The sequence below is a fragment of the Equus quagga genome, chromosome 2 (genome assembly GCF_021613505.1).
Source record: "Equus quagga isolate Etosha38 chromosome 2, UCLA_HA_Equagga_1.0, whole genome shotgun sequence".
NCBI lineage: Eukaryota > Metazoa > Chordata > Mammalia > Perissodactyla > Equidae > Equus > Equus quagga.
Window position 1 is genome coordinate 41,736,461 of NC_060268.1, and position 26,033 is coordinate 41,762,493.

At 55.8% G+C, this 26,033-nt stretch overlaps 2 protein-coding genes across 7 annotated transcripts in view; one reads left to right on the forward strand and one right to left on the reverse strand.

Moving 5' to 3' along the window:
- The window catches only part of DUOX1 (dual oxidase 1), a 37,727-nt gene extending 29,812 nt beyond the window's left edge, over positions 1–7,915 (forward strand). For 3 of the 6 annotated variants that reach the window (XM_046653392.1, XM_046653395.1, XM_046653391.1), the window contains exons 32-34: positions 963–1,118; positions 1,361–1,489; positions 2,207–2,992. In XM_046653392.1, the coding sequence (XP_046509348.1) occupies positions 963–1,118; positions 1,361–1,489; positions 2,207–2,329 (408 nt within the window). In that variant the 3' untranslated portion in view covers positions 2,330–2,992. Of the gene's footprint in view, positions 1–962; positions 1,119–1,360; positions 1,490–2,206; positions 2,993–5,723 lie in introns of those variants that run through there. The other 3 variants (XR_006887479.1, XM_046653394.1, XM_046653393.1) reach the window with 3 other exon arrangements.
- SHF (Src homology 2 domain containing F) lies at positions 4,463–24,385 on the reverse strand. The gene is given in 8 exon segments (XM_046653397.1): positions 4,463–5,245; positions 8,741–8,860; positions 9,003–9,174; positions 10,459–10,599; positions 12,149–12,355; positions 14,625–14,766; positions 23,867–24,190; positions 24,192–24,385. Coding segments are annotated over 8 exon segments (1,467 nt in total). The 5' UTR covers positions 24,366–24,385; the 3' UTR covers positions 4,463–5,058.
- Positions 24,386–26,033: the final 1,648 nt, after the last annotated feature.

Consider the following 26,033-nt stretch of genomic DNA (forward strand, 5'->3'; position numbering starts at 1 on the left):
TGATGCCTCCAGGCTTTTCCCCTCAGTTATGGGGCACCCTACATAGGAGTTGCTTCTCAGAGTCCTTCCCCCTTCTTACAGAGGAGGCCAGCACTGAAGCACTATTGGGCTGGGAGAGAGAGGGCACCTGTGGGGTGGGGCAGAAGCGAAACTGACTCTGCTCTCAAGGGGAAGAGGAGAAGAGGGGCGAGGCAGGGCTGGGGGCTGGGTTGGCTCCAGGAACACAGCCCAGGCCCTCAGGCCCCCTCTACAGTGGGCCCCTTTGCCCCAGCCTGGACCTGGTGGCAGGCCCCTGCCTGTTTCTCTGGGCCTGGCAGGTGAGTCAGGGGCACAGGAATGCAGCAGGCAGAGGCCTAGCCCATATGCTGTCAGCATTTGGAGGGTGACAGACAGCTCCCCTGCTCCTCTGGCAGCGCCAGCTCTGCCTCTGCTCCTTAACCCACACCGCCCCATTTCTCCCCATCAGAAGCTGGAGATGGGTCCCCCCAGGGGGGCTTCCATCCCTCTCATCTCTCTTTGAGCCCATTCTTATCTGTTCCAGGTAGTCAGCTGGGTCTTCCCTGAGGCTGTTCTGTGACACACCCTTGGTGGGACCCTCTCTTTCTGGGCTAAGTTTGGGTGGGAGCTTCGAAGCCTGAGGAGGACCCACTGGAGGGAGTGGCAGGGTAGGCTCAGAATGAAAAGCTGCTTCCCACCCCCTCAGACCTTCAGCTCGCTTGACAAGGGTCCTTTCTAATTGCCCCAAGCTATTGTTCACACCCACCTCTCCATGTCCTGGGGCAACTCCATCTCCTACCCCAGAGCCTGGCCCTGTAGCCCCACATACTCCATCTCCCCAGGCTGTCTGGGGGGAGAGAGGCACAAGTTGGCCGAGACCAGAAGAGGTCTACTGGTGTGGAGATCCCTCAGATGGAGGGAGCCTGAGATGAGCTGGGTCCTAAGCTCCAGCTATGTGTCCCCAGATCTACTTCATCTGGGTGACACGGACCCAGCGGCAGTTTGAGTGGCTGGCTGACATCATCCGGGAGGTGGAGGAGAATGACTGCCAGGACCTGGTGTCCGTGCACATTTACATCACCCAGCTGGCTGAGAAGTTCGACCTGAGGACCACCATGCTGGTACGTCAGGGCCGGCCAGGCAGGGCAGCTCAGTGGGTGTGTGGTTGGCAGGGCAAGGCAGGATGGCCAGGGTATATGGGCAGACAGCCAGGTTCAGTTGGCAGGAAGCACAGAGCTGGTGGCCTTTATCCTCAGCCTCCAGCTCCCTCCCCACCCCAGTCTCTGTCTCCTGAGCTGCAGGCTGGCTTGGGCTAGGCACTGACCCTAATTGTCCTTGACCTGACCTTCCCCTCTGCCCCCAGTACATCTGTGAGCGGCACTTCCAGAAGGTGTTGAACCGGAGTCTGTTCACGGGCCTGCGCTCCATCACCCACTTCGGTCGCCCCCCCTTCGAGCCTTTCTTCAACTCCCTGCAGGAGGTCCACCCACAGGTCAGTCCCTACCTCATATCCAGGTTCTCTTCACCTTTATCATCTTGGGTCTGAGCAAAGCTCCCAAACCTGCTCCCTCAGGGAAAGAATTGATTGCTCATGAGCACCCATCCCCTGGGAGATTGGTGGGGTAATGGAATGGACAAGGAGAAGTGGGGATCACCTTGAGCTAAAGGGGGAGGCAGGTGACAGAGAGTTGCTACTTCTGAAGCCATGATGCCTTGTCCAGAAGGAAGAGCTCAACGATTGAGCTAGTCCCCACGATAAACTCCAAGCTGCCCTTACCATTAATACTGAGCCAGTCCTCACCCTGGACCCTGAGCTCATCTTCACCATGGACATTGGGCTAGCCACTACTCTCATGAATACTGGGCTAGCCCTCATTGAGACACTAAGCTATCCCTCAACTTGAACATTGATTAACCTGGCCCCTATTAGAAACACCGATTTTGCACTTGAAGCTGGCATATGCCTTGGAGGCGGTAGAGGCTAGACCCACAGAGAGCAAATCTACCAAAATTGAGCTAGACTTAGAAACAGAGTCAACCCTCACCATGGATGGTAGGAAGCAAACCTTCCTCAGGAACACGGAATGAGCCCTCACCAAGGACTCTTGCTGGTCTTTAACACGCACACTGAGCTAGCCCTCCCTCTGAACACTGAGCTAGCCCTCTCTCTGAACACTAAGCTAGCCCTGACTTCTTCCTCCCACAACAGGTCAGGAAGATCGGGGTGTTTAGCTGCGGCCCCCCTGGCATGACCAAGAATGTGGAAAAAGCCTGTCAGCTCATCAACAGGCAGGACCGGACTCATTTCTCCCACCATTATGAGAACTTCTAGGCCTCCTGCCCAGGGGCTCCACCTACTGCCCAGCTGAGCAGAGGTTTGGGCCTGCACCTCACCTCTGTACTTCCGGTTTCTGCCTCCGTCAGCCTTCTCCCCATTCCCACCTCTCCACCTTGGTCCAGGTGGCCATGGTCAGTCACCCATGTGGGTTCAGGGACCTCCCAGGCCCAGAATGTCTCAACCTGGAGAAGTGGGAGGCACTGTCTGGAGACAAGAGGTTGGGAGGTAGGAGAGCTATTATTGCTTTGGGGCAAAGTGACAACTCTTTTTCCAAACTAAGGGAAAAACTCAAAAGATGAGCGGACAAGTAGTGTGTGTGTGTGTGTGTGTGTGTATGGGGGCTGTGAGCCTAAGGAAGTAGGGGCACAGATGCTGGCATCTTAGAAGCCCTTCCCTAAAACCTTCCCCTCCCCACAGGGTTCCCCACTGCTAAACGGCTGGCAAATGCCTTGGAGGGGGGTAGAGGCTGGACCCACAGAGAGCAACTTACAGGAACCCCCTCGGCACCCCGGTCTAACAGCACAATTGATCTTCTCTCTCCTGTTTTTAAACGTCCTATAGTCAGAACCTGGCCCAATCTCTATGTGGTGCTCCTCAGCCCTTCTCACCTATTCCTGCCCCAATAGTCTCCTTTACAAATAAACCACTTTCCTGCTCTTTGGGTTTCTTTATTCTGCCCCAGGATGGGGTGGGTACTGGCAGAGGAAGTCACTCACCCAGCCAGCTAACCTAGGCTGCTGCAGACATTCTCTCTGAACTTGCCAGTATCCACTGAATAAAGGAACCCGCACAAGGCCGTGCCCCAGCTGGAGACCCCTTTCCGGGCTCAGGTGCACCCCTCCTGACAGAGAGCCTCTCAGGGTGGCTAGTGTGGGGCTTCTGAAGCCTGATCAGGAGGGGCAGAGAGAGAAGGTGGGCTGGGACAAAGGGGAGTGGAGGTGGGGACACAGCAAGAACCTACAGGGAGCCAGAGTTTCCCCGGCTTGCCCCAGGACTGCCGCTCTCCCAGCCTTTCTCTGAGCAACGGGACAGTTGAGCACCTGTGCCTACATGGCCTTCCAGGTGGGGAGATGACAGCGAGGAGACAGATGAGCACATTACCTAACCTCTTTGGGCCTCTGTTTTCTCAGCTGCAAAATGACTGAATGCCCTCCAAGTCTACTTCAAGATAGGGCAACCCTCTATGAGGGAATTTCTTATATTTGTCAGATCACATATCCTCCATTTCGATAAAATAGCGATTGGATTAGAAAATCCAGAGTCCCATGTTTCACATTTGGGAGTTGCAGATGTAGGTTCTGGAGGCGGTCCTCAGACTGCCCCCCCCCCCCCCCCCCCCCAGGGCAGCAGTGCCCCCAGAGTGTGTGTTCAGCAGTCGGGGAGTTGCTGTTCCCCTTGCCCATGGGAGCGGGAGGGCGGGCCTGGAGTGGTTGGACAGCAGCTCCGCCTGGCAGCCCCGTGGGCATCCCGGGCGCTGGGCCCCAGGCCTCGGCTGGTTCCAGCTGTGGGCGCGGGCAGGGGCGCCGCCAGGGCAGCGGGCGGGTGTGGCCCCGCGCCTGGGCCAGCGCTTAGAGGCCCGGCCCGCAGGGGGCGCGCGCGGACGGCCCCGCCAGGTTCGGCCGCGAGCCGGAAGCTGCTGCCGGGAGGGAGGTGCGGGCCGGGGCGGTAGGCTGCAGGGCTCCGGGGCCGGACGCATCCGCCAGGGACGGAGGGAGGCGCGGCAGGCCCCCTTCCTCTGGAAGGGAAACGCGGTCGGCGCGCGGCTTCCGCGTGGCAGGGCCGCCCCGCTCCCCTGCCTGGCGTGCTGCCTCTTTGTCTCTCCGCGGCCCCCTCCTCCCCGACACATGGCTGCTGGCAGGAAATCCGAGACGCTCTGGGGCGCCGCGCTCCTCTGCGCCGCGGGGAGGGGGCGCGCGCGGCCGACCGGCTCCGGGTCCCCCAGACAGGGCGGGGGCGGCGGGGGATGTTGTGACATCTAGTCAAAGGAAGGAACTTGATGCTTCGAAAGTGCTTTTCGCAGCCGGCCTGTGCCTGCTCCCGAGCTGACTTATAAACAGAATCTGTGCTCGCTTCGCCGCTCCCTCCCCTGGCAGCCCGGGGGCGGTGCTGGAGGCGCGGACGCGGCTGTGCCTGGCAGGACGGGGTTTATTTATTGCCTCTGGCCGGGAGCCGGGGCGGCCCCGGGCCTGCACAAGTTCCCTCCGGCTCTGACCTCCCCGTCCTCTCCCCAACCCCAGTGCCGTCTCTGTCCCAGGGGTCTGCCTTCCCCAAGCACCGAACTCTGGGCGGAGCCCGCCGCGGGGATGCGGGGGTAGGTGCCGAGATGCTCAGGGAGCCCCGCGGGCCCGCGTCCGGCTCCACCCTGCACTGACCCGGGGGGAGAGGGTGATGGGAAGGGGGTCGCCACCTCTGCCCTAGGGGCGGAAAGGGGCTGCAGCTGCCGAGCTTAAACTCCTCAGGGGACCAGCGGTTCTGATGCCCCTTCCTCCAGGGGCTCTTTCTCCCCAGGGATTCCTCTATCCGCAGCTCCAGACAACCTCTTACTCCAAGGTGCCAGGAGCCCTTCCCTTTTAGAATAAATTAAGGAATCTCCAACTCCAGTCATCCCAGGGAGAGGGGACAAAACGTTTGGGAGATCATGTCCCCGGGAAGGGCCACAGTCCTCAGGCTGCGGACGGGCATAGGGCTGGGTCCTGATCTGTCACAGTGCCCGGGCCTCACATCTACAGAGTCCGGATGGCCACGGGGTAGAGCAGGGACATGTGCTCGGCCCCCTTAATGGGCAGTTTGCGGCTGGCGTAGTGGTGCACGATTTCAGGGACGCTGCTGAAGGGCGGGCTGTTCTGGCCCAGCACGTACTTGTGTTCCTTGGTCCGGGACAGCTTCATGTGCATGAAGCCCTGACTGCTCCTGGGAAGAGGAGAGGAGACCCTGGTGAGTGGTGGCCTTCTCCAGAGCCCCTCCCCTCCCTACCCCACAGCAAATGTGGTTGTTCCAAGCCAGCTGAGAGTGGAGGCAACTAGGGAAGGTGGACGTCAGTCCAGAAAGCAGGGAGCGGGCGGACAGGATTTTATGAGTAGGTAGCAGTCGGCATTGGCTTTGTGGTAAGAGCAACGGGTGTGCCAAGAATGCGTGTGCAGTGAGTATACAGGGTGTGTGCAGGTGGAGACCGGGGTGACCAGCAGCCCCCACCCCGACCCCAAACCCTGGGATCCAGGTACCCCTGCCTTCCAGCCTGTGTGGCCAGGGCCGGTTTACCCTCCCACTCCCTGAGCTATGGGGGAGGACACCTATGGTGACTCATGTGGAGACACAGACACCCTTGGCAGGACAGTGGGTGGACAGATGTGACAACCAAGTGAATCTTGGTTGGGGCTTTCTTTTGCAGAGACTGGGGAAAGAGCTGCTCTGGAAGTCCCCCCCCCCAAATCTGGGGATGCTCAGCTCCCTCATCCTGGGGACATCCTTTCACCCTCCCGCTAACTGGGCCTTGGGCCAAGCCCCCAGCACATCTATCCAGCCCTTCAGCCTGGGATGACATCATTGGTGAGGCTGCAGTTCCATTCCCTCCCTCCAAGAGGACTCGCTCCACTGCCTCTCCCATCTCCCTGCCACAATCCGGGAAATCAGCATTACTGCCTGGCCCTGCCCACAAGGCGAGGACTCCACTGCTCAGAGCTCTGGCCAGCTCCCAGATGGCTGGGCGTCCTCAGGCTTAGAGGGAGAGCACTGAGGGGGGGCTCCAGCAAGAACATTTGTCCAACTACTATAGGCCTCGTCTGCCAGGCCCAGGTCTGAAACTCACCCACAGGCAAGGAGGAAGCCATGCTTCAGGGAGCCCTGAAGCCTGGTGTTTGTCTCTGCTGGTCAAGGACAGGGCTCAGAAGCTGGTGTGGGAGGTAGGTCACGATGCGGAGGCCCCCACCCTTGAGAGGTGAGGCTGGCCAACCTCCTCACTTGCCTCGCCCTTGCCACAAAGAGGGCTCTGACTGGACCCATTTCCCTAGGCCCACAAGTGAGAAAGCAGAGAGAGTGGGGTGACTGAAGAGAGGAAAGGGATGGGAGGAAAAAGCAGGCCCTTAAATCTGTCCCCTCCCCTCCCCCCCAGCGTATGGTGCCCCAAAGCCTGCTGGGGCCCCAGGACTGGGTGTGTGTGTCAGGGTGTGGAGCCATCCTTCATCTGTAGGTCTGAGATAACGGCTGAGGCTGACAGTGACCATACAGGCCCCGGGGAAAGGAGCCAAGGACCTGGGGAAAATGGACAGCCCCTGAGGGCAGTAGAGAGGGGAAGCAGTGAGTGGTCACCCTCCCCTGTCTGCCCTAAGCCAAGGCGCAGGCCCAAGGCTATGGGTGGCAGCATGGGCCTGCCTTGCCGGCCCTCTCACACTTTAGGGACAGCCCCCTCCCCACAGGCTACTTGAGGGAATCACCTCTCCTGAAAACTGTGCATTATACTTTCTCCCTGAGGGAAAGATCTGGCCAAGAAGGGCAACAAGTGGCCAGAGAACTGAGCTGGAAGCTGAGAGCTCAGCCTCTGTCTAGATCACCCACCTCCTGGGACAAAGTCCCAAGGGTCCATTAGGACACAGCAGAGCCCTTGCTTGACCCTCAGGGAGCCGGGTGGGACTCTCTGGGCTGCAGGGCCAGAGCTGGCATGGCTTTTGGAGGAAGCTGTTTAATTACCAGTGAAAGTCCTTCCTTTACAGAAAGAAGAGAAACCATAATTGTATTTCAGAGAAGCCATTTATATGCAAATGAGGCCCTGGCAGACAGACGCTGGCGGGGCTGGATCAGCCTGGGCTGGAGCAGAGTCCAGGCCTGCCTCCCGATTCGACTCCCCAGGCTAAGGCAGGGCCCAGGAGCCCTGCTCTGCTGAGGGAGCCAGACCCCTGACGTCTGCCTTTGCCTTACACCACAGCAGGCTTGAAGAAGGGTGGAAGTACACAATAGAACAGCGTGATTCTCGGAGTCAGACTGAGCTGGGTTCAAATCCTGCTTTTGGCTCTTTATTAGCTGGTAGGCTTAAGCAAGTCATGTATCTCTTTGAATCTATTTTCTGTCTATAAAAAAAGAGATTGATCTTGCAGGATAGTAGCTCGTTTGGAGATGGTATGTATGCTGCTTGTCACATTGTAGATGCTCTATGAATCTTAACTAGAATTTTTAAAGCAACATACATTCCTGAAGTTACAGAAATCAAATTTTTGACAAATGAATTCTTCCTAAATGCTCCTTTGATTTTATGATAATTCTCAGACTCCCAGAGAGCTGGCAGAAGAGGCATCCATCAACACATGCTGCAAAGGGAGAAACTGAGGCCCAGGGAGGTTAAGTGATTTGCCTAGGGCCACATAGCTAGTTTGATTAAACCCAAGAATAAAACTCCGTTCATCTGACTAGAGTCTGGCGTTTTCCTATTAACTTTCAGTGAAGTTGAATAATTAGCCTCATATGTACCTGTTTAGTAGTCCCAAATGTCCATATATTGGATTTGAAGTAGGGGTATACCTGCACTGTAATGCCCCAGAAAATGTGGTAGGAAGTGGTACAGCTGCCCCAGGAGTGATGGGGGGATGTGAATGGACATACCACTCTGACAGGCTGCTACGTGGGGTGCAGACAGAACTCCCGGGCGCCAAGGAGAGGACTGGCCATCCTGCCAGGAGAGTGAGCAAGGCTGATGCTGCGCTATGGATATCTGCTCCCGGGGAGGACTGCTGATGGGAGGTGAGGGCCCTGCCTCCCCTTCCTCTTCCATGACCCTTTAAGCTCAGTTGTCAGCCACTAGCACCCAGACCTCCTGACCGCTTCTTCAGGATGAACAAGAATAGCTTTGTGTCCACTGCTCCACCCTCCTCCCAGGACCCAGCGTCCATCTTACCCTGTAGACTCCCTCGGGCAAAGTTCCTATCTCCTTGCCTGTGCTTCTAGAACATCTCAGACTTTCTTTAATAATAAGGATGGTGATAATTTATTGAGCACTTAGCACCATACTAGGTGCTTCCCATACATTATTTCATTTAGTCCTTCCCTATAAGGTAGATATCATTACTCCCCCATTTTGTAAGTAAGGAAACTGAGGCCCAGAGAGGTTATGGGGGCCCCAGGCCACATAGCTAGTGAGTGACAGAATCCTTCTGAGCTGGATGCTGTAGCTCGACTGTTTCTTCCAATAGACTGAGCTCCCGGAGAGCAGGCACTGAGCCTCAGACCTCTCCTGATCCCCAGGCCTGACCCAGTCGGCAAATGTTCACGGGGGTTGGGATTCTCCCCAGCTTGGCTGGACTTGGGGGGAATATTGGAGTCTCCTCCTGTCCTGCTGGTTGTCCTCCCACCAGTTCCCCTTGGTGCCATCCTGATATTCTCATCCTGCCTAAAGCCAGCAGCTGGGCCGCCCCCACTCACTTGAGGGACAAGGAGAAGTCATTTTTGCTGGTCTCACTGTTGCGCACCAGGTAGCTGGCCTCTTTGCACAGCCGGAGCAGGTTCTCGGCATCTGTTCGACTGATGGCCCCGTGGTACCAGCTGAGGACGAGAGAGAGGAAGGGGGGCATCTCTGCTGGGTCCCTTGCCATCCAGGCCCACCCATTCTGGATGTCCCCTGCAGGCAAGCCAGTGCCAGGAGGGGAAGGGAGGGGAGAGTCCCCAGCTGGACACAGACACTCACACCTGGTTTTCCAGAGGCAGTGCTGGGTCTGTCCACTCCCCCAGGGGGCTGCTGGGCTCCATGCTTAGGGGCTTGGCTGACTTGGGGTTCCCTGTAGAGAGTCGGGGAGGTATCCGCCCCTTCTCCTCCCGGCCAGGTGACAGGCAGCTCTTCTCAGATCCTTCAAACTGGGCTGTGGGGAACATACCAGTCATAGACTCTGAGGACCCTAGTGGTAGAGCCCTGTAGAATAGCCAGTGCCCCACCCCCATTTCCTATTGGAAGGGGTCGAAGAATGTTCTGGAAAGGCGGGGCATGCTATGGGCCTGACTGGCTCTGGGGACAGAATCCTGGATCCATCCCCCAGTCCAGGTGGGGGTCGGGGTAGGGTTTAGCTCTGCTGTGCCACACAAGGCCTCCCAGTCCCCACACTGTGGGAGGAGAGGGGAGAGCAGCAACGTGAGAAACCACTTAAGCTTCTCCCTCTGGAGCCACTGACTGCCTTCCTCTATTCCATCCCCCTCAGGGTGGTTTCAGTGCTGATAATATTGTTTCTTTCTCCTCCTCAGAGTTCATTACCGTTCTCCAAATCACCCTGCCAAGCCATTCTGTAGAAATGACTTATCGATCTGAGAACAATTATCCGATTCCCCTTGGTGCCATCCTGACAGGCTAATCCTGCCCAAAGCCACCAGCCGGCCCGCCCCTCCCCCACCCCAAGGTCGCTGCCCACAGGGTCCCCTCCCCCACCCACAGGAGCCCAGTCGAGGCAGCTCTGCCCTCCAAGACCAGGGCAGGCCTGACCGCTGAGCCTGCACAAGGCAGGGCTGAAGCCGGGGGCCACAGGGGCACAGGTGACAGACACCCTCCTTCATCCTGTATGTACAAAACACCCACTCACACTCAGGCACAGATGTACAAGCAGGGGCTCACACCTGTGTACACATTCACAGACCCACGCACACACCCGTGGCTGCCCATTCTGGGTAAAACTGAACATAGAGGAAGTGTTCCGTGCCTTCTTTCTCCCCGTTTGGGCTCTTTTTTCCTCCTTGTAGCACTTTCAAGCCCTTGTTGTCTTTCAGTCACCAGATGCAAGGATCGGATCCTTTCCTGTACTCTAAGGAGTTGGACACTTCCTGTGCTGGCATCGCCCCACCTCAGGAGTTATTTGCATTGATGAGGGATCTGGTCAGGCGAAGCTCTACCCAAATGAGTGAATTTAAAGTAGTGGATTTTTGTGGCATGGTGGGGACGGTCGTATTTGGAAGGGGCCTCCCTGAGGAGACACCTTCCCCACACCTTTGGGAGAGGGAGGAACGTGTGCTCTGCCCCTTCGCTCTTCCTCCAGGATGAGAGGGCTCCTTCCTGGATTCTCCAAAGCACACCCCACCTCTCAGCTCCTCCAAGCCAAGCCCACAGGGCCTGAGGGGTGAAAGGACACGTCACCCTGGCCAGAATCCCCCACAGGACCCACCGCTGCCATCCTCCAGGCTGGGCTCGGGGAGGGGTGAGGCTGGACCGGAGATGTCCCTGTCCCCGTCGGGCAGGGAGGGGCTGCTGTCCAGCTGTCCCACAGGCGGAGGCCAAGGTAGGTCTTTGATGACCTTAATGTCAACTGGAGCCAGAAGCAGCAGGGAGAAGAGAGACAGACAGGGACAGAAACAGAGACAGAGACAGAGAGAGGCAGAGGTTGAGACACCAAAACCCAGAGCCAGGACACAGGACAGCCTAGAAAGGAGGAGGGTCAGAGCAGAGGCAGGGGTGGCTTCTGAGGGAGGAACAGGACCCTCAGAGGGCTGGGTGGAGCCATACTGACCACACCAGGCCGGCCTGGTCAAAGGGTGGAGGCTCAGGTGGCAAACAGCAGGAAACAGCTCAGGCACACAGGTCTTGCTCTGCCAGCCCTGCAGGTCCCCTTCATTTGACCTCTCCCAAGCCTCCAGGACCCAAAGGGACCAGGAAAGGAGGAAAAGAGGGACAAGGAGCTGCCCACACCTCCTGGCACCACACCCAGGTTCCCACAGCCTCCTGGCACCCCTAGCCTTGCCTCCCTTCCTCCTTTTCCCTGTGAGACTGAGCCAGCTCGGCTTCAGGCTGTCAGGACTACTCAGATGTGGGGCAGATGTTTTACTGAAATTTAGCCCTCACACCCTAATCCTGAGCCTTGACAATTAGAAGAGTGATGCCACTGGCAGCTGCAGGACTGCTAACGAGGTTTCCTAATGACGAGCATAGATTTTCCCATTAAGCAAGCCAAACAGTATTGATTCTCCAAGGAGACTTCTGGAGATAAACGGCCCATCCTCAATGGTGCACGCTTTACAGGAAGCAAATTAGAAACCTGTGGTTTCCCAGTCTGGCTGCCAGAGTGGGGAGGACAGAGCAGAGAGCTGAGTCCAGCTCCAGGGTGAGCCCCTTGCCCACGGAGGGGTGAGAGGCACATGGAAGCGAGAATGACGTCTAATGGCATTTAAGTCCTTTATATTCTCACTGAATCCAGGATCCAGGAGCTAAAGCCATCTTCGTATTCCAGGCTCTTGTGCCACCCACTCAGACCACCAACACATACCCCTCCATCCCAGGCCTGGGATGGACATTGGGGTGTTTGGTACAGGAGAAACCTGATCCTCATTCAGCAAAGGAGACCTCACAGCCTCCCTCTCCCTACCGGTTCCTGCGCCTCAGAAATCCCCCTGGGGCTAGGCACGTCTGGTCTGGCACAGCACAACACTGGGAGACATAGCCCTTTAATTCAGGGCTGGTGTCTCTAAAGGTTACACACACAGTTATTTTCATTGTCGGGGGTGTTAAATGCCCCCTTTTGTTACGTGTAAGTATTTAACATATGCCACAAGTTTTATCATTTTGTTTGGAATGTCTTTATTTTTAAATGTACCCAGCCTCCCAAAAGGCCCAATCCTCTTGGCCTCATAGAGGTGGTGATGCAGGGAGATGCCTTCATCTTCTCCCATGCCCATTCCCTGATCCGCACACAGTGCTGCGTCCACACCACCCGACTCACCACTCTCCGTGGTGCAGACTCAACTCTGCTTCCCTTGAGCCCAGATCCTGGGCCTCCCTGGCCCCTGGGGTCCACTCCTTCCACTCCCCTGAGCCTGCTGCTCAGAGGCCCAGCAGACCTGCCCTTTACACCCAGGACTCACCTGCGAAGGCTTTGGAAATCCTCTCCTTCTTCCACTCCCAGGGCTGGTCATACTCCTCAGGGGGCCTCTCGTCATCCTCAGGCAGGCGGGACTCCCGGGGCCAGGGGGCCCCCTCACCCTCCGGGGTGGCCCCCTCCTCCTCTGGCTCATAGGGTGTGTCGTACAGAGGCAGGGGCTGAGCTGCTGGCTCCTTGGAGCCCCGGATCTCTGCCAGAGCAATGCAGGAGGGGGGGTGTGAGAGCAGTGCTGGCTACCTGGCTCAGCTCCTCTGGCAGTGCTCCCTAGCAGCGAGCCAAGCCTCCCTCAGGGGAGATGCTGCCGGCTCTGGGGGGAGCCCAGTGGCCACACATCTGGGGTCCCTCACCCTCAAAACACCTCTGGAGTTCCAAAAGCATGGCACCCAAAAGAAGCAGGGGCAGAGAGGCACCAGAGCAAAAGACAGAAGAAAGATCCTGCGAGGGCTGCAGAGTAGAGGCTCACATATTTGGGAAACTGAGGCAGGGGGCTCTCCTAGTCCATCTCCTCCTTGATACCCAGCTCCATTTATTTTCTTGTGTCCCAAGTGATATCATTTCACAATCAGAAAATCCTTCTTTGTTGCTCAGATTCTGCCGACCACCCCCTCTCCTTGAAACTTTCCCCTTTGACAAGTCATTTTCAGGGACTGTACTCCTCTCTGATTGCCCCATTTGGTGTCTTTCCCCACATCTTCTCTTGGTCTCTATTCCCCAGGGCCAAGTCTCACTCATTCTTCCCTGCCCTCACTCCTTGAACTACTTGCCCAGGCTCATGACAACCTTTGCATCTATACGTTTCCAATTGCCATAAAGATGTTTCACCTTGATGTTTCAAACTCACCACTTCCCCTAAAAGTTCTTCTAGTCTGTTCTGTGATTCTCTTTTTAGGATCATTGACCCCAGAGAAAATCTGATAGAAGCTACGGAGCCATTCCCCAGAAAAATGTGCAACTTTTCACGTACAATTCCAGGGCACGTGTGGACCTCCTAGGGGTCCACCCCACTCTGATCTGAATACAGTAGCCATCCTCTCACTTTCTCCATTTCTGTCCACTATACTGCTCTCCTCGGTCCTGGCCTCCGTCATTCTCTGAATCCTATCTGTTCATTGCCAATACCTGATGACTCTCACCCTCATCTCCCCACGTCTAGATTACTGCTAGGGTGAACCTCCATTTCATGGGCTCTATAGACTAACACTCCTGACCACTCTCTGCACCGCCCCCCCCCCCCAACTCTCCCAAGGAGGGAGGGCAGCTTATCTGATCAGCCAGTGGATGCTCGCTCTCTTTCTCAGATCTGCCTTCTTGCAGAGAGAGAACATTCTGGTTCTTTCTCATCCTGCCCCCATGCAGGGGCCTACAGCTGTCCTGTGTTGCCCAAGCCTGAGTGGGCAAGTTTAATTCTGTGGCAAAATATTAAGAAGCCTATTATGGTGACATAATTAAGTAATGTTCTCCAATCAACTTTATCAGTAATAAAAGTTGACATTGTTATCTCCATCTGTTTCCTTAATCTTATCTCTCAATTATTTCTAAGCTCAGGAGGGGAAGAAAGAGGTGTTAATTATTGGTTCCTTAATGCCTCAACAGTTTCCACAATAGCCTGCTAACTCATCTTTCTGATGCTCAGTTCTTCTAGTCTGTTCTGTACACCAAAGCCTCAGCAATCCTCTTGAAAAGCCATGTTCATCCTGTTCCTTTCTTGCTCAAGAATCCATAATGGCTCCCCTCCCCCTTTTGGAGCAAGTCCAAATGCCTCATTCCAGCCTTCGAGGCCCTTCACTGCCCCTCTTGGCCTCTCTCATCTTGGCTCCCCTGTATGCCCAGCACTAAGCTTATTTGTCTCTGAACGAAACTTCCTCTCATCCTGCCTTGGGGCCTTGCCTTAGACTGACTCACCCCATCCTCCTCTCTGATCACCCTGTTTGGTCTCTTTCCCTGGATCCTTTCTTGACCTCTGTTCCCAGGACTAGGTCTTATTCATTTCTCCCTGCCCTCACTCCTTAAACTACTTGCCCAATCTCATGTGTACTGCATCTGCATTTCTAGTCATGTGTTTCCAGTAACCATAAAGATGTTTCATTTTGACATCAATTATTTCAAACTCACCATCTTCCCTAAAGCTAGTGATTCTCTTTTGGTCGTCAATGACCCTCAGCCCATACCACTATCTTGCCCTTCCTGACTATCTCAATGCTTCTATCTGTCTCACCTTTGGTTGTGTGGCCTTCTCTACTGCCTTGGATCTTACTCACCACAAGTTACAGCTCCTTCTCCAAAATGACTATTTCGAAGGCAGTGGCACCCTCCCCAAAGACCCAGCAAAGGCCTTCCTCATATTTTCTAGGGACCAAAGAATCAGTCCTTAGACTTGTGAGTCTCACAGCCTGTTCTGCAGATACCCAGGCCTCAGGGATCAACCCCTCAAACCCCCCACCCCCAAATCCATCACTCACCGGCCATCATCTTTTGTGCCTCATAGGGCTCCATGTAACCATCATTTTCGGGGACCTTCTCTGGGGCTCCTGAAGCTCCTGCTGGGCCTTCACCAGTCTCCTGAACATCAAACGGGTCCGCATAGTCTTCTAGGATTGCCAACTATGGGAAGAGAGTGAGGAGAGCAGGCTTCAGACATCTGAAAGACAGCTCTGCTTTTCCCCAGATGCCCTGCCCATGGGAGCAAGAGTCCTGGGCAGGCTGCCTTAGACTGGAGCCCCAGGTACCCAAGGGCAGGCTCTGAGCTTAGATGGGGACAAACTCGGCTCTTCCTTTGCAGGTGTCCCCTACTAGGCTGCCAACAGAGGGGTAAATCTTTCTTTTCTGTTAATTTTGAGTCTCTGGGCCATTTCCTAGGCTAAATGGCCAGGATGAGGCTCTGGGCCATAAGGCCTGCCCCAGCCAGGGTGCAGGCAGGACAAGAGCCTACACCAGGTGGTTCAACAGAGGCAATTTATTCTGAGAACTGATTACAGAGGTGTTGGAAGAGTTCAAAGAGCAAGCAGGGAACAGTAGGCAACTTGGAAATTAGCTTGGTTCCTGCCTACCAGTGTGTTCACAGATGCTGAACAAATAAATATTTGCTGACCACCGACGATGGAAAGACTGAGTACTCACTTTATGCCACGGTTCTGCTGGTTTATCCTCTCAACAGCCATCACAACATCATGTGGTTATTATTATCCCCATTTTAAGGAGGTGGAGGCTGAGGACAGGTAGGGAACAACATGCCCAAGACCATTCAGCAGAAGTGGAGGAACCAGGATTGCAACCTGTGCCCTCTGTGCAAAATCATGCTGCCAACCTGCCACGAGTGGGCATCTTGGCCATCCTGGGAAACAGACCACCTTAGGACAGCCCTGAGGAAAGCCAGGATTTGGGCTCTGCTGAACTCCCCTGGGCTCCTGAAGGGCAGGAACTGGAAAGGCCTCGCCTTGGCCCTTCACATCCCACGCTGCCCTTTCTCCCACAAAGGTGGCTCATAGCCACCCCTCTGTCCCTGTTCCCAGTCAAAGCAGAGCAGACTGCAAACTGCACACCCTGCAGAGGAACTCAGGGTGCTGAGGGCAGGGCGCAGCTGAGGACAATAGAGCCTTTCTCCAAGCTGGGCACAGGCTCCTGGGGGGGTGGGGCAGGGACCAGCTGAGGCAGAGACAGGGCCCAGCCCACCCAGGGCTGCCAGCACCTCCAGGGGAGCATTGCATACTGGGTTGACAGATGTTGACAAGAGGTGGCCCCAGGGCCTGTGGTGTGGGGAGGGGCTGCTCCTGCTTCTCCCCCATTCTCAGTCTAGGCTTTGGTACTGGACCAGATCAGGACTGTGGGAGGCAGCTGGGCAGGGAGGCTCTGGGGGTGACAAACCTGTCCTGGGCTAGAGGATCTGGGACCCTTAGCAAGGCAGCGATGGAGAAAGGAACTTTCTCACCCCAGAGACCCCTTCTGCATGTTCCTTGGACCCCTGCAAGCCCCTCTAGGGGTCTCTGAAGCATGTCCCAATGGCTCCTACCACCTCATCCTTCAGTTCTTCAGCTCCCACCTTGTTCCAGGCAAGCCACCCAGCTCCTTTACCTACCTTGAATGTCTGTCTGCTTCTGAAAAGACCACGTCTCAGATCATCCCAGCCCCACCATCAGATCATCCATTAGCCTTGAGCTCTTTGCCATTTTTGTCTCTCTGGCTCCAATAAACACCCACTCACGGCAGGCACCAGAAAAAGGTTTCTTCTAGATCACTACCTATGTCCCCTTGGAGCCCTCTACCCCAAGTCCACCTTCCTCCAGGAAGCAGAGAAAAGAAATCCACTCCCACAGCAAGCTGCTTCCTCCTTCTCTGGCCAACTGGCACCCACAGGCCCACCCACTTGACCAAGGGGGCTCTGGAGCCAGCCCATTGAGTACCCAGCCCAGTGGGCATGCAGCCTCACACTCATATGTGGCAGCTACTAGACAGTAACTTAATCAACAGACAGGCTATCCTTAAACCTTGCAATGGCTTTCCAGTGCCTATAAGAAAAAGTCCAAAGTGAAAGGGATTTAAAATTCCACTTTCTTCTTTGGTTTCTCTCTACCCACCTTGAATCACTTTGTTACGTGAAAGTTCTACGCTCTCTTTCTCACCTCAAAAGCTTTCCCTCTGCCTGGATCAGATTATTTTCTTTCTTCAGAAAGCCTTTCCATTCTCCCCCTGGGTCTGGTTGGGTGCCTTTGTGCTGGACTGTCATCACTTTATGTAGTAAATACTTGTTTTATTATCTATCTTCCCTCAGACTGTAAGCTTCCTGAGAGCAGGAACCATGTTTACTGCTAAATTCCCAGTGCCTGAAAGTGCTCAGTAAATATTTGTTAAATTAGTTCACATAAAACCGGAAGAATGGACAAAGGAAGCACTTTTCCTTGTTAATTCAGAAGAGGGAGGAAGCATGAATCTGGGTGGGGTAGGGGGTCATATCGAGGGATTTAGGCCCCAGAAACTGCTCAGTGGCAGAAGTGCCTGGCCCAAGCCCTGGCCACCCCCAACCCCAGGGAGCCCCCCAGCACTTCCCTGACCATGCCTGGTCAAAGCTGCATGCAGCACCCTTCCCACTAGAGTCCTGGGCCAGTGCCCAGAGCCACGACCTCTCCCAGGCTGGCATGGGCCTCCCAGTGCCAGCCCGCGGTGCCTGTGGGCACCCAGGTGGCAGCTCTGTGGGCAGCTCAATGGCTCCTCTGTTCCATTCCTGGCTCCACACCCTGTTCCAGGAAGCCCCGGCCCCCCACCCTGGGCTGGGGCACTGAGGGGAGCCGCCCACGGGGCTGGGAGTGGGGAGCAGAAGCAGATGTCTGCTGGGAAGGCTGGCAGCATGGACACCTGCCCTAGGCACAGAGGACCCCGTCAGAGGCCAGGCCTGCTTTCCCAGTGGCTTCTAGGTCATGTGAGGAGGCCAAATTGCCCAGTGGGGAAAGCTGCCCCTGTAGGCTTCTGACACCTTTGCCCTACCGGATGTATTTTGTGTGTGGGCCCTTCACCAGACTCTGATGTGCTCACTGCTGTATACCGCATCCATCTCAGGGCCTGGCATAGAGCAGGTGCTCAACGAACATCTACTGGATGCTCAAAAGGCCTCCTTCTCCCCTAATTCCATCTTCTGGAAGGACTCAGACTCTCAGATCCCCATTCATCCTAACTCTGACTGACCAGTGGCCACTGTAGGAGCAGGCTGTCAGGAGAATCGACATTTGAATAGGGATCAAAGCCTCCAGTTCAAGGGCAGAAGGGAGAAGCTGGCAGGAAAGGCACCTAAAACCAGGGCTGATATTTAGGCAAACCCTCTGGTAGAGTCAGAACACTGCTGAAATGCTGAAGTATTTCTAGACTAGTAGGTAAGCAGCTGCTGCTCGGAGGGCCCCCTTGCCCCGACACCTCCGGTCAACCAGATGTCCCCCCTCCCGCCATCCAGCAGGGTGCCTCCAGGACCTGCTTTGGCGCTGGCTCCAGTTGGGCAGTGCCCCTCCCAGAGCAGCTGTCCTGTTCTGACTCTCCGCCTGCCCAAGCCTTTCCTGAGGCGGCTGGCAGGCCCGCCACCTGGTTCACCTTCCACTCTGCTGCTGGGCCCTGCTATGAGTTCCTGACCCTACCCACGGGGCTTGCAAGTCCAGGGGGAGTAAAGGGGGGCACATGTCACAGGATTTTGGTTCTGCAAGGTCCCCAAAGTCTACCACTGCCCTTTTCTCCATTTCTTTAGTTTACACTTAATGTCTGAAAACTTCTGGTTTTTTATCTATAGAATGGAGATGATATTAACACCTACCTCATAGGGCTGCAAAGAGGACAATGGACATAAAAGTCCTTAGCCTAGAGTCTGGCAAGGAGTCAGTGCTCAATAACTGTTAGCTCTGATGATAATCTCTTCTAGTCAGGCATTGGAGCCTCGGAATTGAGGTGCTCACCCAGGGTACACAGCCTGTCAGCAGCAGAGACAAGACTGGGGCCCAGGTCTCCTGACTCTTGGTGCCTTGCCATAGATTTTCCAGAAAAATTGGGAAATGCAGCATCTTCTCTCCTCTACTTTTGATTTAAAATACACTTTAGCATGTTAAAGGCTCTTGGAAGTCCTGTAGCAAAGAGAGCAGTCTAATTTTGTTTAATTCAGCATTTCTCCAAAGTATTTAACCTTCAAATCCCCTTTCTGCTGAAAGTCTGTCAGTTTGGGAAATGGTATGCTATTTGCCTTCCCTGAGATGGAACTTTTTGCACCTTCTGTTCCCACTTACTGGAATGCCCTTCCCAATTTTATCTGCCAGGGAAACTCCTTCACATGAAACAAATTTGTTATTTTCCTTTTCTAATTACAAAGCAATGCCATGCTTGTAAAACATTCACACATCACAGACATGCAATCCATGCCACCAATCCTTTTAAGACCCTTGTAAGGTGTGTCTATGGCCACCTCGGGATTGGGTGGCAAGTGCTGAACTTCAGCCTTCAGGAAATGGTGAATGCAGCACAGAATGCGCTCCTCATTCCTTCTCTAAGAGTCTCCTTCCCCATGTTCTTTTTTTTTCCCCCCTGCTTTATCTCCCCAAATCCCCCGGGTACATAGTTATATACGTTAGTTGCAGGTCCTTCCAGTTGTGGCACGTGGGACGCTGCCTCAACGTGGCCTGACGAGCAGTGCCCTGTCCGCGCCCAAGATCCGAACCAGCGAAACCCTGGGCCGCAGAAGGGGAGCGCGCAAACTTAACCACTTGGCCACGGGGCCGGCCCCTCCCATGTTCTTTAACAAATGCTTAGTGAACACCTCCTCTCTGCAGTGCTCCTCTGGGTAGGTGGGAGGGTCCCACGGCCTGGTGCTGACAGCCAGTCTGGAGTGAGGCTGCTTGGCTGTGACCTTGGCTCTCCGACTTACTAGCTGTGAAACCATGAAAATGTGACTTAACCTTCCTATGCGTCAGTCTCCTTATATATAACCCAGAGATAATAACAGAATTTTCCTCATAGGGTTGTTGGAAGGATCAATGGATCTAATACAGATTAGCTGCTTCAAAATGGTACCAGGCACAAGGTACGTGCTCAGTAAATTAGATTAGATTAGATTAGTAAAGACGAAAAGACCAAATTCCTAGGTCCTCCAGGAGCTCACAGCGATAGACACAAAACAAGCTCCAAAAGAGTGAAGCTCCTTGAGGGGCTGTGAAGCCCCACGGCTGGGCCCCAGGCTCACTGCATGCAGGGACTGGGCGCCCCTCTGCTCTCACGTAATATCACACTGGTTCTGTGGTGAGGGCAGCTGCAATAGGCAGCAGGGACCCCTCCAAGCCCCAGGGCCCGGCCAGCTGCTCCCATCCACGGTCCACAGGGTGGACCCCAAAGGGTGGAGCACCAGGGCTGAGGTGTCACTGAGTCACTGGCCAAGCCAACAAGCTGCTGATGTCTTCCAGAGGGAGTGAGTGCTGTGGTAGGAGGAGGCGGCACTGGGTAGAGTGGAAGGGCCTGCCACATAATCCCATGGCAGGGCAGCTGCAGGCCTCAGCTCTCCTCCAACCACCGACGGCCGCACTGATGGCAGCACAGAGCGCAAGCTCAAGGCCACAAATGTTAAGAGGTCTAACCAGTCCACAAACGTTCCTTGACCTGGGCCCCTCTCTTCCCCTCCCTCCACCTCCAGCAGAGGGCACGTGTGAGATAAACAGATTAGACCTCCAGACTCCGTGGAGGTTCTAAGAAGGAAAATTACAGCAAATAAGCAAACAAACTCAAAAAAAAAGCAAGGACTAGGTCTTCCAGGTGGTGAGTCCCTTTTGGCGCTTAGGCCAGTGTCACTTACTGATACACGCTCAATGAACACTGGCTCCAGGAGGGCCCCCACCTGCCTTCTTGACCCCTCCTCCTACCTGTCTGTCCACTTGTTTCCAAATTTGGGCTTGGAGGATCCAAGTCCTTGTGGATACCATCTATGAGGTATATCTATTTTTAAAAGTTCTTAATATTTTGGGCCCTGTGAACCCCTATGAGAATCTGAGAGCTGTGAGCCTGTTTCCAGAAAAATGCTCAAGCAGCCAAATATCTGCACACAATTTCTGGAGGTTCATGAAGCCTAGAAGCCCCTCCACGAGCTAGAAACAAGAGCCCTAGTCTCTATTCACACAGGGTGCCTGACTGTTTTATTGTTCACGTCACCACTCAATCTCTCTCTGTGTCTCTCCCTCTCTCACACACACACATACACACGCCTATCTTGGCATGATGGAGGCGAAGGACACACTGTCCAGATGGTCACAGGCAGCTCAAAGCTTCATCCAATCAGGGCCCCCTTCCTATACCCACCCCTCTTTCCTAATTAGACCAGTTTTTTCCCGTTGAAGATCTGAGGAAAGGGAGCAAAGCAAGGGAAGGCCCAGCTTGCCAGCCCCTCTGCCAGTGCGTGGCCTGGCGGCCGGACAGGGCCCAGCATGAGGGAGCTCTTCCTACGGCCAGATGGCAAGGCCCTGTCTGCCCAGTGCAGGGCGCAGCTCCTGCTGCTCCTGCACCTGCCCTCCCAGGCCTGCCCAGATGGCCACGCTCGCACCCCTGCCAACTGCAGCAGTGGGTCTCAGGGTGGGCCAGCAGCCAGAGCCCTGCCTGGGGAGAAGGCTAATGGTCCTGACCCCGCTGGACCTCTCAGGGTCCTGCCTGAGTCCCCGTTCTCTCCTGCCCCCACATTCACTGGGCTCATTTCCCCACAATCTCTCTGGCTCATCACAGAATCATTCCCATCCATTTCATCAAACCTCATGACCCAGCTCCTCAGGGGATTCTGATCCACCCAACACCAGCCACTGTACTCCAGGAGAGAAATGGGCCAGCCTGAGGCACATCCTGGTCCTCAGTTCCCATCTCACCTCAGGAACTGACCCAAAAGCAACAAGCCAAGGGGACCTTCAGGTCTGGGAGGAGGGAGAACAGGGAATAGGGAGAAAGCAGTCACACAGAACAGAAACACTGGCTCAGCAAGGCCTCGGGGCTGGAGCAGGGGCTGGGCCGGCTCACTGTCCAGGGCAATTCTGTGTGAGCTCTGCAGGTATGCGCCAACAGTTGGGTTTAGGGTAAGGGGCTCAGATACCTAGTCTGGGCTCTTCCTAAGGGAAGACTCTGGGATCCCCCAAACTCTGCTCCTAAAGGGGTGGAGCTGCTCTCTCTGAAAGGTGGGAGGCCCCAGGTCAGGGCCCACAGAGACAGCATCCCTGCCCCTGGGCCAGCTCGAATGGCATCCTGGGTCTTTCTCATCACACTCACTAAAGAAACCATAGATTGTATGGTTCCTGGGAGAGCCTGCTGGATTTCATTACTGTCCCTGTAGCTGACAAAGGAGTCAGACACCTCTGGGCCCCCAAGGTCTGAATAGCCCCGCAGATCACAGAGCCAACCCAGGGTGATGCATGGATGCCCTTGGTGAGAAGAAGTGTGGGTATCAGCATGGTTGTGTGGGCACAGCTGCTTCCCTGGGGGTCTCTGTGGGGAAATGTACAGGGGAGCTGTACTTAGGGGAGTCTCTGACCCTCAGGTCACCCCGGCAATGGACAGTCACCATTCAGGAGGTATTTATGCACCCCTCTTTATGTCAAGCCTTGTGTCAGGTACTTGGGAGACACAGACACGAGGAGGACACGGTCCTTGTCCTGGAGGAGCCTACGGCTTGGCAGGCAACCTGTTATGCCATTCCAAGACACTGCAGAGAGGAGGGCCAGGGACAGCTCAGGCTCACATGCCAACAGGTAGTGGTCAGAGAGGAAGAGACTGGTCGATAGTAAGAACAAGGCCTAACACTCCCTCTGCCTCACTGCCACCAGCACCATCACATCACCCAAAAGCAGGGGACAATTAGGAAGGAGAGGAGCCCAAGGACATAAGAAGAAAGCATAGACTCCTTCTGCAGGCTGAAGATCCTGGCCTAGCATGGGCAGCCATGCCCCATGGCAGGAACTAGAGGAAAAATAATTCACATTCCTGAGGCTTCTGCTCTGACCCTGACACATTTCTCTTACCCAGGAAATCGGGCAGAATGGTGCTACAGTGCTTTCTCGGCTGAAAGCCTCAACCTTGAAGCCAATAGATTCGGACAGCAACTTTGCTCTCCAATTACATAAAACTGCGTTCTCTACTGAGGAGAGGGGAGTAAGCCCCAGAGCTGAGCTCCCAGGCGTGAGTGGAGAGGGACAACAAAGCCACGGCGGCCTACACAGTCATAGAATTTAGGGCTAGAGGGACCTGGGGCTGGTTTTCGGCTGTCAGGGAGGGATAAGGCCCAACTGGGGTTGAGCAGGGGGTGGCTTCCCATCAGAAGCCTCTCAGGCACAGTGAACGTTTTCAGACCCAGTGACTTCCCAGCTCTCCTCTTTACCCCAAGCCTGCAGATGCAGGAAAGGCTCTAGTCTCCCTCAGAATGGGCCCGGGTGGGGGTGGGGGACAAGGGGAGAGGAGGTGTGGGCTCAGCTGTTTAGCCTCATCTGGGCAACAGGTTCTGAGCACTGACTGTCCCCATACCTGGGAGGACAAGGAAAGGAGTGCAGGAGTGGGCCTGCCTGGACCTCACTGGTCAGCATCCTTGGTGAAGAACTGCATACTGCCTGTTCTGGCTTCCTGAGGACAACAGTCCACCAGGCTCCAGTCCCACTGGGTAAGGCAAAGGTCAGCTCTTGCTGTGTCCATAGGGAGAAACTCCAGCTTTCACCTCCTTCCTAGGGCTTCAGCACCTGCAAGGATGCTTGGGGTCCCTGAGGAGGAGGAGTGAAGCTTTGTGCTGGCTCTGCCCTGGGGGGTAGGGGTCAGAGATCAAAAGGCAGTGAGCTGCTGCTCTAAAGAGGGCAGAAAGGCCATAAACTAGGGGAGGGAGGGGACTCAAATCCCGTTAGAAAAAGGCTCGCTGATTAGGCTGGGGTTGTGGGGCGGGGGTGGAGGCTGCGATGAGTGGAGCAGAGCAGGGCCCGGGAGGGGGAGGGTCACCAGTCCTGGGAGATTATAGGGGATAGAGGCAGAGTTTGGGGCGCACGTCCCAGATTAGTCGGTGGAGAATCTGAACAAAGGTGAATGAAAGCTCCGAGCCCTGGGGTCAGGGACTAAGATCGCGGCGCCAGGAACCGTGACACCGAGGCGCCTGGCACCGGCCAGGCCACCTTTGTCCCTCTTGAAAGCCCCAGACCTCCGACCATCTCTCCTCCTGGCCACCCCCGCCCGGCACTGCACTCACCCTGTCGCTGCTGGCCGGAGGTCCAGAGATCCGCTCCTCAGGAGGGGGCGCTGGGGGGCCAGGGGTCTCGACCCGAATAAGGCGGTGGGGGGGCGAGCCGTGGCGTGGGGGCGGCGTGGGACCGGGGACAGCAGGGGTAGCTAGGGCAACGGAGCCGGACGACCCCCCGGAGTAGGGGTCTTCGAAGTCGCGCTCCCTCTGCAACCGGTAGGCAGCTAGGATGTCCGGGGGTGGCGCAGGGGGCGCGGCCGGGGAGGGTGCAGGGTGGCGGTAGTCTGGCTCGGGGGGTGCCGGTTTGCCCCCACCTCCGCCGCCGCCCCCCCCCGCGGAAGCCCAGGTGCTCCCGGAGCCACTTGGCCACTCCGCCACTGCTGCCCCCTCCTGGGCCGGCTCCCGCACCCCCGGTACCCCGGCGCGATCCCCCTGGGCCGCCCCCCGCGCTCCCCTGCGCCCGCGGCCCGGGGCCGGAGCCCGCCGGAGGAGCTCCGCTCAGTAACATGGGGCCAGCCGGATTGAGCGAGCCCAGAGCTGCGCCCGGGCTGGGGGCGGGGGCGGGGGCGGGGGCGGGGGGCGGGGCTCCGCCGGGCGGGAGGGGGCGGAGCTCGTCAGTAACAAGGGAGGGGCGGGGTTCCGCTCCCTAACCCGGCCCACCTCCCCCAGCCCCAGCCGAGAAGAGTGGGCGCGGGCTTCCAGGCCGTGTGGACTCGCAAGTGAAGCGGGCAACCCCAGGGCAGAGGATGCGATTCCTGGACGGGGGATGAATCTTCCACGTGTCGTCACGCGTGCCCCTGTGGGGGTGCACCTGTCCGCATCTGGTCCCCCTCCCCAGCTCCTAGCTCGCGCGCGACGCTGAGAGCGGAGCCCTGAGACTCCCGACTTCCCGGCTCTCGGGCGCTTTCCGCCCCTCCTCTCCCCTATTCCAAGGCCTCCCAAATGGGAGATGATTTCCTGGGAGAAAAAGCTAGGGAGGGCGAAAGAAGGGGCTGTTCCGAAAGGCGTGTCTGTAACTACCCCCTCCCGGGTATTACGCTGGGAGCCCCACCTACCTCCTCCCATCCAAACGCTCGCACCGCACATACTCGAACCCACATTGCTTCCCCATCCAGGAAGACACATTTCACATCACAATCAACTCCGTAGAGGCACCCATATCTCCCGTGTCGTTTCCACTCACGCCCTCCTCACATACAAACAGCCCTTGCACAAACACCTCCCACCTACGGACGCACCTGCTCCGAACAGGCCCACCCACCTGACGGCAGCGCGCACGCACGCAGAAATCCCCTCAAGTCACATCCCGGGTTTCATTGTCAATCAGATTAGTGACAGAATAGAAACAGACAAGTCAATAAATCAAGTCTAGAAACAGTTCCAATGTTGTCTATCACAAACCCCTTACCCTCCCGAGGCTAGAATGCTCAAGCGATAGGCATTTTTGTCTTAGAAATAAAGCCAATTTCTTCCCAGAAATGTTGTAGCCGACGCCAACATTTGCTTTTGGCTCTGCTGGGAAGGTAGCAGCTTCGCCTCACGTCATCCCCGGGGCACTGCCTCACTGTCTCCCTCATCCTTAGGTTCATATCTGCCCTGTGAGGGAGCAAAGAGCCACGGGAGGCCCTAAAGGGAAAGGGGCTCAAAGTTGGGGGAGTAGAGAAGGATGTGATGGCAAAACTAAGAATCCCCTGGGATTCTCAGGGCCACAGGTCTCAAAATAGTTGTTGAGTTTCTGCTTTGTGCATATTCTAGCTGGTGTTATAGGACACGGCTTCTCAAACTTTAATGTGAACACGAATCTCCTGGGGTTTTTTTCAGAAGGGCTGTAGGACATACTGAAATATCTGAAATTGTGCCTGGTTTCATGAAGTATAATAGAGAAAACAACATGCGCACATTGTAAAAATATGCAGCTTAAAAAATTGACTAAGAATGCAAAGCTAAACATAGAGATAATAAATACCAGAAGAATGGGCCAGTGCATCCATATTGCAGCAAATCTTCAATCAGCAGGTGTCTGACTCAGGAGTCCAACAGTTGTGGGCTTTAGTCAGATCTCAGGGCAAGGTACTCAATGCCACTGACTCTCATTTTCCTTATATCTGCAAAGGGCATGATGATGGTTGTGTGAGGATTAGTGGAAATAGATGATGGATATGAACAGACTGTGAAA